Source organism: Berghia stephanieae, chromosome 2, assembly GCF_034508935.2.
Source record: "Berghia stephanieae isolate SIO BIC M18660-M18661 chromosome 2, UCSD_Bste_1.3, whole genome shotgun sequence".
In the NCBI taxonomy this organism is placed as follows: domain Eukaryota; kingdom Metazoa; phylum Mollusca; class Gastropoda; order Nudibranchia; family Aeolidiidae; genus Berghia; species Berghia stephanieae.
The window spans coordinates 21,742,162-21,755,379 of NC_088361.1; the positions used below are offsets into that span (position 1 = coordinate 21,742,162).

The 13,218-nt window shown below is 34.4% G+C and overlaps 1 protein-coding gene across 1 annotated transcript in view; it reads left to right on the top strand.

The window, feature by feature from the left end:
* Positions 1 to 4,229: 4,229 nt before the first annotated feature.
* Positions 4,230 to 13,218, top strand: part of LOC144964489 (uncharacterized) — a 9,247-nt gene continuing 258 nt past the window's right edge. Inside the window, exons 1-6 of the mRNA XM_078898858.1 lie at positions 4,230 to 4,615; positions 5,913 to 6,857; positions 7,441 to 7,551; positions 8,787 to 8,881; positions 9,319 to 9,467; positions 10,435 to 13,218. The exon at positions 10,435 to 13,218 is cut by the window's right edge and continues 258 nt beyond it. Of these exons, the coding sequence (XP_078754984.1) occupies positions 5,944 to 6,857; positions 7,441 to 7,551; positions 8,787 to 8,881; positions 9,319 to 9,467; positions 10,435 to 10,644 (1,479 nt within the window). The 5' untranslated portion in view covers positions 4,230 to 4,615; positions 5,913 to 5,943 and the 3' untranslated portion in view covers positions 10,645 to 13,218. The remainder of the gene's footprint in view (positions 4,616 to 5,912; positions 6,858 to 7,440; positions 7,552 to 8,786; positions 8,882 to 9,318; positions 9,468 to 10,434) is intronic.

Consider the following 13,218-nt stretch of genomic DNA (forward strand, 5'->3'; position numbering starts at 1 on the left):
GAGAATGTGAGTAAAGAGTCTTCTCCAAGGACTCAACTATGCGCCGAGCGAGGCTCGAACCCAGGACCGAAAGCGAGTGTCATACCACTAGGCCACATAGCCGCACGCCTTAGAATCTGCCTAAACATCCTTGCTACCAAAATAGTTAAGCCACCATATGATTCAGTCTGTAACCTATTCATTGATAGTTCTCCGGAGGACTAACTGTATTCTAAGACACTTCCAATGAGTTTGGAACCAGAAGACAAGAAGGTGTGACGTCACGACTTTTCTACCTTATTATATATAGCTATAAACAAGGGCAACTGAAAGTGGAAACGTCATGTAAAAATGTGAGAACTATTTGACAGAGCAAGTGTTAATTCGATTCAATAGTCTGATGTCACGCCGCCCAGCAACAGCGGCCATATTGGTTTTAAACAAAGAAAGTCATTACTTTTTATTCTTCATGCTGGCTAGAACGTTTCATTCCCTTTTCATATGCCTTGTGATCAGAATGTGTCAAAGTCAAAACATGACTTTTATGTTCGCCGGAGAACTATTTCATACGGGCATCCGCCATTGTTCCGATAGTTTAGAGCCAGTGTTACTAAGTTACCATGCGTCATTAGGAAGGAAGTGACGATACGACTGTTGAAGAGTATTGAAACCTAATTTTTAAAAGAAAAAAATCGTGTGCGTGTGCTGACCGGTATCTGTTGAACAAACTGATCGCTTGTGCTTTAAAATATGCACGTGAATCACGATTCTTTGCTTTAAATGATAATGATGGTGTTGTATATGATTATGGTGGCTCCTTTTAATTATATGGTGATGATAATGATGATAATAATAATGATTTTGATGATGATGATGATGATGATGATGATAATGATAGTAATGATTATAATAATAATAATAATAATAATAATGATAATAATAATAATAATAATAATAATAATAATAATATTAATATTAATAATACTAATAATAATAATCATCATCATAATCATAATCATAATAATCATCATAATAATGATGATAATCATATAATAATAATAAGAAGAAGAAGAATAATAATAATAAGAATAATAATAATAATAACAGTAACAATCATAATAATGATGATGATGATGATGATGATGATGACAATAATGATAATAATAATAATAATAATAATAATAATAATAATAATAATAATAATAATAATAATAATAATAATAATAATAATAATAATGATGATGATGATGATGATGATGATGATGATGATGATAATAATAATAATAATAATAATAGTAATAATAACAATAATAATAACAATAACAATGATGATGACGATGATGATTATGACAATAATAATAATAACGAGGATGAGATTGATGATTATCATATGACAGCGATTATGCATATATTGGTAATGTACAAAGTCCGTCGATCACAGGTCCTGGCTAATGTTATTTCTAAAACCTTTCAGACTAACTGACTTATACCCAAAGACGCCTTTAATCATCATTAAATAATCCAAACACATCATCTCATTCATCTATGGTGTTTCAATCATCCTGTTTTGCTGATAAAGGGGAAACCCGAAACGTTCATTTGATCTGTTTTTGTAATTAAATTGAAGCTTCCATTCAACTTCACATTATTATTTATTTCTTCGAGCTTCGAGCAGCAACATTTACACATTACATATTAAGAAAACGATAAGAGGATCTACACAGCAGCAAAGATCATGCCGTGTCTATTCTATTCACTCCTAATATGGAGGTGCTAGAAAATTTGATGAAGGCGCATCTCGGGGATAACTGGATGAAAGATGAAGAATAAACCTATTATAATTATAATATATTATTATTATTATTATTATCACTGGAAATAAAATGATGCGATTAACAGTCCGTCGGAATTTCCCAAAATCATCGTGGGTGAATCAAATCCTGATAATTAGTATTTTTACGTTGGTTTAATGAACTATCCATAAAGATGACAACACGATCACGTGATTTAACATGTTAACTCACTCAACCCTAACACCGACAATATCCGTTGTTTATCTAGGTTACTTTTACCCCATGCCTATTTATTACATTTTTATGAGACAAATTATAGACGTAGTATCAAAGCTATTGGTAGTTGAATAAAACTATCTATATGTACATGCTCATTTTTAATACATTTTTTTCCAATCTTGAAACGTAGCAAATATCTCTAGGATTGAGTGAGTTAATGTTATCATAATTTCCTTGCTTATTCGTTGAGACACATCAGCATACATCCTTAACCAGTTAGATGTGCGGCTATGTGATCTTATTGTGGTATGACATTCGCTTTGGGATCAGAAGGTCCTGGGTTCGAGCTTCGCTCGGCGCATAGTTCAGTCCTTGGAAAAGGCTCTCTTTACTCACATTCTTTCGCCGTACTCAGGTGTAAAATGAGTACCTGGCCGTTAACAGCGTTGTCTCTGTCGGAAAAAAAATGGGATACCGCCTAACAGGCGGCATGTCTCGTTCTACATGTTATGTGTTTCTGTTGGCTAGGGACCCCTTGTAAAGCGCTTTGAGCACGTTTAGTGGATATTGCTCTGGAATAAATTGTATTTTTAAATTTGGCCAGAAAACTCGTTTGTCAAATATCAATCGATTTAAATGGCCCTCTTCTTGGCAAAAAACTCTCAAACCTGGGACTTGATGGAATACTTCGCGAAGTCCCAGGTTTGAGAATTTTTGCCAAGATGTGGGCTTTTTAAATCAATCGATATATTATTATGAAAGGACGGAGTTTTCTGGCCAAATTTTTTAATATGATTTTTTTCCCCCAGAGTACGGCAGTTTTTAACTATTTTTAAAGATTTTGGCCAGAAAATTTTAATTTAAACTTGAGCTTTTATATAGCGCAATATCTACTAAACGTACTCAAAGCGCTTTACAAGGACCCTAGCCAACAGCAACACCCAACATTTAGGACGAGATATGACGCCTGTTATGCGATATTACAAAAGTTTTCGGACAAAGACAACTCTCTCTCCCCCCCCCCCCCCCCCCGAACTACATCTACTTGTCAAAGTCTCAAACTTGAGACTCTCCATAAATGTCAGATTTAGAAAAGTGAGTGGAGCAAGAACTTATGTTTATAATAACAGAAGATGAAGTGAGTAGAAATGTGCCAGAAGACAATAATAAAGAATAAAAATTTCGCGGCGATAGGGGCTCGAACCCCTTTACTGATACGGCAACTCCGCCTGGCTGTGAGAGGGACGCTATTCAGTCGACGCCATTTCATGAAATGGTATTCAAATTAAAGTAAAGTAATCTTTTAGAGCCATTGGGTTCATGGAGCCGGAGATTATCCCGGTTTCTATAGCGTGAAACGGACAATAATAGTAAAGCTATGTTCTATAGTTATCTCGACAAGTTTCAAACCAATAGATAGATATGACGTCAGTGCCATCCCACCACACCTAGTCAGTTACGTTAAATCTTCATCACGTGACTAAAGCTGTAACTCTTTTTTGGATTGGATAGGATAATTGGATTGGATTGGATGTTGTTGAAACCTAAATTTGAGGAAAAGGAGTAAACAGCGCTCTCAAAAAAATTATATTTAACCAAACAGAAAGACATAACAAAGGATGTATTGATTGTAATATTTTCTCTTTCTTTTTTTGTTTGTTTGTTATGTTTTTTTATTGTGTGTCTTTAGCGACGTGTACTTATTTGCAGGTCTGATAACCCAAATTGTTATGGACTCATATTGTCTACCTCAACACCGTTAATTCAAGCCCATAATTAATAACGTCCAGTTATCAGACCTGCAAATATGTACACGTCGGTCTTTAATTTATTCTTGTTTTACTGATGAGAAGGGTCACCGCGAGTGCATTCAAATTTTCATCGCATCATAAAAGTAGAGAGAACTAAATTTATCTAATACGCGTTACAATCAAACACGACAGGGAGTTATAAACTAGTTTGTCACCGCTTTCTCATCTTCCTCCAGCAGACAAGCTCGGATTTCCCCCCAGCCGATCCCATCCCAAAGATCCAATACAGACATCAGTGGGCGTGGTTACGTGTTAGCACGCCCGGCCCATTTTTATCGATCGTGAGTTCCAGAAGTCTGGCACCGCTATCCGTGAGTCTAGAATTTAGCTTAACGAGGCGCGTGCTTGCTCTAAGAGCTTGGCATAAAACTCTTGCGAATGGAGGGCGGCGCTCTCAGTGATCTTTGTTTGCGTTTCGCAACAGATTTTTAAAAAGTCTTAATTTATTTCGTTGTCTACGAATAGTATAAATTACATTCAAAATTTGAGAATGTTCACAGGTCTCTCTGATGTTCATAAGGTGACGATTTCATTGTCGCTCTGCTCTGTGCTGTATTTATAATTCGATGTCTTAGTCAAACCTATTTAGCCTTAAGGTTTTTTTGATTTGAGAAGATTATTGTTTTTTGTATTCAGTTTGTTTGGGAAAGAAATCTCTTCGAGGATATAATTGTACTGACGTGTCCTAATCTTTGTTTTATCCAAGGATTAATCACTCGTGTGACTATTATTGTTTTCAAGAAACTCAAACCGGACAAGCTCCCCAGTACATCGATACACCATATTTGACTCAGACATTAAAACGACTGACAGGTGAGTTCATTGCAAAAAATTAAAGTAATGATGATAACAATGATAATAATGATAATTTTATTATTATTATTATTATTATTATTATTATATTATTATTATTATTATTATTATTATTATTATTATTATTATTATTATTATTATTATTATTATTATTATTATTAATAATAATATTATTATTATTATCATTATTATTATTATTATTATTATTATTATTATTATTATTATTATTATTATTATTATTATTATTATTATCATTATCATTATTATCATCATTATAAATATTTTGATGATAGTATGGAATTAAAGTAGCAATTTTCATCATCAAATATTTTATCAGTATCGAGATATTGTGCCAAAATATATTTTTTTAAATATAATTTAATCAGTTTACAAAACCTGTTAACTGCTCTATCTGGAAAAATTAAATGCGTTTTCAAATATTTGGCCAGAAAATAAGTCGTTCAAATATCGGACGATTTGAATGATCCTCGTCTAGGCAAAAAATTAATTAATTAATTAATTAATAATCCCCCCCCCCAAACAATAACAACCTCTCAAACCTGGGACCTCACGAGCTTTCAATGAAATCCAACACTAATCAAGCTCAGCAACGCTTGACTTTGTAGCAAGAAGTCACCATGACATTGAGCATTGCTTTTTTAAAAAGTGTATATATTATTATGCTCTCAATTTTTAAAAACTGCGTCACGATCTATTGGTCGCCCTTATATAATCTGTGGATGCAAAGGCAATCTCCAGCATTAAGACACCGTACAATTATTATAAAAATAAGAAACTTAGAGAGCTGACAACGGTGTAAGATAAAGATCTGAACAAGTGAGTATAAAAAGTGCCAGACAAAGCAAGAAAGAAAAATACAAGAAACATTTTTCCTAAAAATCCGTCTACCTACCTCGACAATGATTTTTTGGGATGGTTTTTTTCTTGTATATTTCTTTCTTGCTTTGTCTGGCACCTTTCATACACACTTGTTCAGATCTTTACAATTGTTATAACTCGGTTACCATGTAACAATACTCTAAAGTGTGAGGCTATGTGGTCTTATGGTATGACACTCGATTTCGGATCTGAAGGTCCTGGGTTCGAGACTCGCTCAGCGTATAGTTAAGTCCTTGGATAACATAGCCGCACAGCCTTTTCAATTTATATCAACTTGCACGCTTTTTCCAACATTTGATATTCATTATGGACATCCTTTAATAAATGGGAGAGACGAATGCGGCAAGATAAAATTTCCTGTCAGTCCATTGAAAAATAATCTCTATTTATTTTTCAGCTTTTCCAAGAAGCGGCCTTTGATTATTGCGATGTCATCGGAGGACACGACCAGGGAGTCAAGCCCTGTCCCGAAAGGGGAGAGCCCTGTAAACCATTCCAAGAACTCATCCGTGCCCAATGAGGAGACGAAACGCCTGTCGTTCTCTATCGACAGCATCTTGTCAACCCCGTTCGTTTCACGGTCGTCAAGCACCACCACCACCACATCTGTAGAAGTGCCCGATAGAAACTACTGGTCAGGCATCAAACCCTGCCTCCGAGTCCCTGACCTAGACTTCCGTACCGCTGCCAATCCTTTTATCACTCCATACACGATACGGCGTAGGACTTGGGCGGAGCGATCGAATAAAAGCTCCGATGAAGACGATTGCGATGATATTTATGATAACAACAACGAAGATGATACCCTTGACGCGGAGGATGTCCGAAAGAACAACAATAAATATAAGAATAACAACTACAACAACAACAACAACACCAAAAATAGCAAATATAGATCAGGGGATCGTGGTAGTTGTGGGAGCATCAACGACTGTAATGACAACAACGAAAGGAACAGAGACGGCTGTGCTGCTTCCTTAATTCAAGAACAGAATTGCACAAAGAACTTCAACGACTACTTCAAGTGCGACAACAACAGCGCTCCTGAGGATGACGTCGACGTCGAGGACCTGGAGATTGTCCGCAAAACGAGCTCGTCCTCCACTGCATCAGGCGGGGTTATTCTAAATTTTTCAAACTTCAATATGAAGGGGTCCTCATCTGGAACTGACTATGGGCACATGCTGGGATTTGGTTCAGACACATCCAGTTCTCCTTGTAGCAGGAAAGTCAGTATGGAGAGCACCAACTCCGTGTCGTCCTCGGATAGAAAAACAAGCTGCAGCTCCTGTCATTCAGCTTTCGACCAGCAAGCTATTGACATGAATCAGTTTGGTACAAGGTAAGATTATAATTTTGTAATCAAACTGACAAAATAAATGACACTCCTCTGACCATAACTTCTTCTTCCTATTCTTCTTCTTCTTCTTCTTCTTCTTCTTCTTCTTCTTCTTCTTCTTCTTCTTCTTCTTCTTCTTCTTCTTCTTCTTCTTCTTCTTCTTCTTCTTCTTCTTCTTCTTCTTCTTCTTCTTCTTCTTCTTCTTTCTTCTTCTTCTTCTTCTTCTTCTTCTTCTTCTTCTTCTTCTTCTTCTTCTTCTTCTTCTTCTCTTCTTCTTCTTCTTCTTCTTCTTCTTTCTTCTTCTTCTTCTTCTTCTTCTTCTTCTTCTTCTTCTTCTTCTTCTTTCTTCTTTTCTTCTTCTTCTTTCTTCTTATTATTTTATTATTATTATTATTATTATTATTATTATTATTATTATTATTATTATTATTATTATTATTATTATTATTATTATTATCATTATTATTATATATTATTATTATTTTTATTATTATTATTTATTATTATTATTATTATTATTATATTATTATTATTATTATTATTATTATTATTATTATTATTATTTGTAACTATTATTTCTCAACAGCCTTGACCTTTCCATTCCAAACTCCAAGAAATTGGTCCATTCATCATGGCAGCGAATACTGTCTCCCCCGTCTTACTCGGACGAAGAGTTCGGCACAGAATCAGCCATGCAGTAAGTGCCATTTACAGTTTTGTAGATGTTGATAACTGCTGTCATCTTCAAAAACACGTATTGAACATTTTGACCAGAAATCTCGTCCCTCAAATATCGATCGATATAAAATGACCCACCCTGGCAAAGACTCCCAAACATCAGACTTGGGGATGTCCGACGTTTGAGAGTTTTGGCCAAGATGAGAGACATTTAAATCGATCGATATTTGAAGGCCGATTTTTCTGGCCAAAATTTTTAATAGTTTTTTTTTCCAAAGATAACGGTAGATTAGTAGATGGCCATTTTGATCATGCCTGAATGTTATTCCTTATATCTAAACGAGTTGATCAGATTTAATCCACACCTCTCCCTCAATAATAACGCGTAGTGATATCATGTTTATAATAATAATTTGTGACGTCAGATTATCAAGCGTAAATTTCACTAAAAATCCGATTCATTAAAGAAGTATCATTTAAGTGTTTTTGAAGACGTCTTTTATTCACAGATGACGAAATAAGAATCGATTGAGGGGTAGAAGAAAAGATTTCTTACACTCTTGCGTTTTGGAATTCGAACTTTGTTCCCAACGCGCACTCACAAGCTCGTACAGTGGTTGTGAACACGTCCGGAATTCCAAAAAGCAAGAGTGTAAGAACCTAATAGTACAACATATTATCTAACGGCTATGTGCGGCTCTGTGGTCTAGTGGTATGACACTCGCTTTCGGATCGGAAGGTCGTGGGTTCGAACCTCGCGTTCGGCGCATAGTTGAGTCCTTGGAGAAGGCTCTTTACTCACATTCTCTCACCGTACTCAGGTGTAAAACGAGTACCTGGCCGTTAACAGCGTTGTCTTTGTCCAAACAAAAATTTGTAATATCGCCTAACAGTCGTCATGTCCCGTTCTAAATGTTACGTGTCGCTGTTGGCCAGGGACCCCTTGTAAAGCGCTTTGAGCACGTTTAATGGACATTGCGCTATATAAAAGCTCAATTTTTTGTTTTTGTTTTGTTTTGTTTTTTTTAACCACACCTCTTTCTCCATCACTACGACCACCTTCTCCTCTTTCTCATCCTTATCATCGCATCCTTTCTCCTCCTCCTCCCCTCCCCCCCCCCCTTCTCCTCCAAAGAACTGAGTGACGTTAATTTCGTTCTATTCATAAATATTCTACATTTCTTATCATTAGTCTCTACAATATAGTGAGATTTTGCAAAATCATCAAGCATTATCCTTTTTTTTTAATTTCAGAAGGAACAGAATTAATTTCCACTACCTTACCATGAACGACAGCGAGCTTGGTGAGAGAAGACTTTCATCATCAGTTGAAAAACTTAACAGTGATGGTAAGGAAATACAACTAATTCTACATAATTAGTAGATAATTATTTTGCAATCACGTCAAACTAGCCACAGTTAAAATCATGTGACACACAAACATAATATGTTTTTAGTTACAGCCTTTTACGTCACAATTTTCACCACCCAGTGAATAACATGTAAAAATAGACTATTCTCATGAAAGCTGAATAGAATGGTAGATAAAACAAATAAATAAATAAACAAATATATAAATAAATCGATGAATAACTAAATTAATTAATTAGTAGAACCGACATTAGAACAAAATTGTACCACATATCAAACACACTTTATATTGTTGCTTTGTCTCTGTCTATAGAATCTGGTATTGGTCTTTTATGATAATTATCTGATTGATAAAATAATATTGTTAAAAAGTATAATATTATATACGATTTTGTTTTGTTTTTTATTTTTTTAGACACACCGAAAGTCAGACGCAAGCGATCCAGAGCTTCCTTCACGCATGCGCAAGTTTACGAATTGGAGCGCAGGTTCCGTGTACAGAGATATCTCTCAGGACCCGAAAGACAAGAACTTGCACAGACCTTAAAACTCACCGAAACTCAGGTACTTTTAAACATTTAACGACGAAACTGAAATTGTTTCAAATGAAAACTTCCTCATTTTAATATGCCATAACTAGACTGCCGTACTCTGGAAAAACTCATATTGAAAACATTTGGTAAAAAAACTCAAAAACTTGAAATATCGATCGATTTAAATGACCCTCATCATGGCAAACACTCTCAAACCTGGGACTTCGCGAAGGCCATATGAGTAGCATTAATTTTTTTTTTTAATCTAAAAATATTGCAATACTAATTCATCCACTCCTCCATCAGTCAACCATTGTAAAACCAAAGGCTCTGATATTATAAATAACTTAAACTACGGAAAATGAAAGGAAGTTCCATGACTTAGATAATAATAATAATAATAATAATAATAATAATAATAATAATAATAATAATAATAATAATAATAATAATAATAATAATCAATGGCATTTATATAGCGCTTTACCTCGTTGCCACAGGCTCTAAGCGCTTTACAGTGATATAAAACAAAACATATTAGGGTAAGACAAGTGTTGATGGAAAAGTGATTTGAATTCAATCATGCATTTGAATGTGTTAATCATTGTGTTTTCGAGTGATCCGCATTACTATGCTCCAAATGTCATCATCATAATATCAAAGAATTTTCTTAATGTACCTTTTATATCACAGGCCATTAAGTGGTCTTTTAACTCACTCAGTCCTAAAGATTTTCGCTACTTTTCAAAATTGGAAAAAAATGTAATAAAAATTAGTATGCGCATAGATATTTTTATTCAACCACCATTAACATGTAAAAATGAAAAATATTAGCTTTGATACTACGTCTATAATTTGTCATAAATAGTGATGGGGTAAAAGTAACCCGGGTAAACAACGGATATAGTCGGTGTTAGGGTTGAGTGAGTTAACCTATGCAACATGATATTTATATGACATGATATCTTATGTTATATTTAATTGTGGCTCATTTCCAGGTAAAAATCTGGTTCCAAAACAGACGGTACAAAACAAAGAGGAGGCAGATGCAGGAGGAACAGATGATTGCAGCAAATGCCAAAAAGGCAGCGGTCACCCTCTTGGTCAAAGATGGCAGACGATTGGCTGACCAAAAGGACTACATGAATCCCGTTGTCTTCCCTCAGGTACCCGGAGCTCCACGATACAACTTTATGTATTACTTTTGACACAGCTTGAACATGACAATGACTCTGTATAATAATATCTCAGAAACTAATTTTGTGTTCAGGTTGATGAAGATGAAATTTGAGCATTACACATTTATTGTTATTAAATTCTTTAGATATTTTTGCTTTTATGAGTCTTGACGATCACTGATATTGCATTCAATTGCAGCGTAAAAACAAACGTCTTTGAGAGCATTGATGTGGCCAACCTAAACCAGAGTTTTCCTGCTTTCGTGGTTGGAATTGTACAATAGCTCTTGAATGCGCCCTTTGATAATAAGCTTGTTTAATTTTAACTTCCACTAGATATAAATAAGACGCATGCAACCAAAGTACTGCTCTCTGGTTCGACAGCTACTCCTGGGACACGATGCTAGTCTATTGTTAAGTATTTTCCGCAAGATCTGATAAAACATGTTGCTACCCAATCATTGATGGATGCAGGGATGTCATAACAAAAGCCACTTCGTCGTGTGTTCTACCTAGTCATCGGAACACGCTTTACGTAGTGTTGTGTCATGTCAAATGAGTGGAATATTCATTTTCATAATTCTACATATTTTCTATATACGGGTACACAGACTAAGAGTGCTCGACATTTCAAGTTATTTTACATAACTCAGCCCACTAGAGATTTAAATACCTGACGTCAACCACAATATATCGAACATTAACTTCCCTATATATCACCATAAAAGTCTTTCTCTGAAAAGTACAACAACACGTTGTCAAATTTTGGTTGACGACTCGTCCTTCAAATATCGATCGATTCAAATGACCGGCGACCGATATTCAGTTGAAGGACGAGTTTTCTGGCCAAATTTTAGAAACAAAAGTTTAATATTATTCACTGACGTCATCCCCGTGTAAACACAGCCTATGTGTTTCCATTGATTTAACGAGATCAGCGTGTTTGGTAATTTTATTATTATCATATCAATGTAATCGTTGCTGTCATGGTAACGGGATTAATTGGACTAAGGTGACGTCTTGTTTGTGTCGTTTTATACAATTTGACTTCTTTCTTGATACGAGTTGGAGGTGACTTGTGATTTATATAAAAGTTGACAACATAACATGTTGATATTTTTAGTGACATACCCTATGTCGTGCTGTCCATTGATGTGACCTCACAACGTTGACAGTCTGAATAGCACTTGTCTGTGATATTTATTATTATTATTATTATTATTATTATTATTATTATTATTATTATTATTATTATTATTATTATTATTATTATCATTATTATTATTATTATTATTATTATTGTTATTATTACTTTTATTATTATTATTGTATATTATGATTGTAGGATGATTAATGAATGTGAATTATCATATATGTTGACATGTGATTTTAATAAATTTGATACTTTTGTATTTTGTTTAAACTGTTACAGATAGTTACATTTAAGGTCGATGTAATTCACCCAGCTAGGCGATATTAAACATTAACTCTCTTAAATTTAATTTCTTGAACATCTCAGCCATAACGGTCAAGAACAAATTTTACACACACACACACACACACACACACACACACACACACACACTTCTAAATATTTTTTACAGCCAGCAAGTTGAAAAAGTGTGAAATTTGAGAAAAGTTGCTGGATACCTTTCCCAATACACCATATACCATAATATATGTTTTACCACAAATCTCTCTCTTTAGATGTTATCAAAGTCCAAACTTTCAGCAATATTTTATACATTTTTTTTCTACAGACAAACGTGTTATTTTTATGTTTGCTTTATATGGTATTGTGTACTTTGACCTTTTGTATTGTGTTTGGTAATATGATTTTCTATTTTCTCAGTTCACACATTTATTTTGCGATTTTGATAAATATATATAAATGGTTATGTTGTTTAAACTCGAACATTCCAATTCATTTGCTAAACTTTTCTCAATAAAAAAAAATCAAGTAATTTATGCTTTTAACGAGAATTTATTTAAAAACTTTCACTGATTTATCACCAGGCGCATTAACACTCTAGTCACAGATCAACCTGACATCAATTATTTATAGAAGGAACGAAATTGACAGCACTCTGCTCTTTGTTACTGTTTTTAGACAGCCATTTTTAATGTTTAGTTCTCACTAAATTCAAGCTATAAACGCTTAAGATTACACACTGTTTTGCGTTATATGCGGCTGACGGATGGTGTGAGCATTATACCTAAACGTGCGTTGCATCAATAAGTACTAAAGAAGAATTTTTAAAGACATGGCATTTGATTGCTCAGCATTCAAATTTCAGTTGAAATAAAATATTTTAAGGTTTCCGCTATCTCGTATTCAAATCCATAAATGAATGACTGAAATATATCCCCCCAAAATGCTGCCCATTTATTTCCGACAGCTTAAAAACATCACTATAATCATTCTCACTTTGAAATATCAAAAAATCATCTAATTTATATTATTTTTATTCGCGCTATTATTGTCACCATCAGAAAACGGGATGCATAAAACAGTACAGACGAATGTCCCCAGTGTTATATTCAACATGTTTTGTTGATAGAAGGGGAACCCCGAAAGGTCCAGACTATCTGTTTTCATTTATC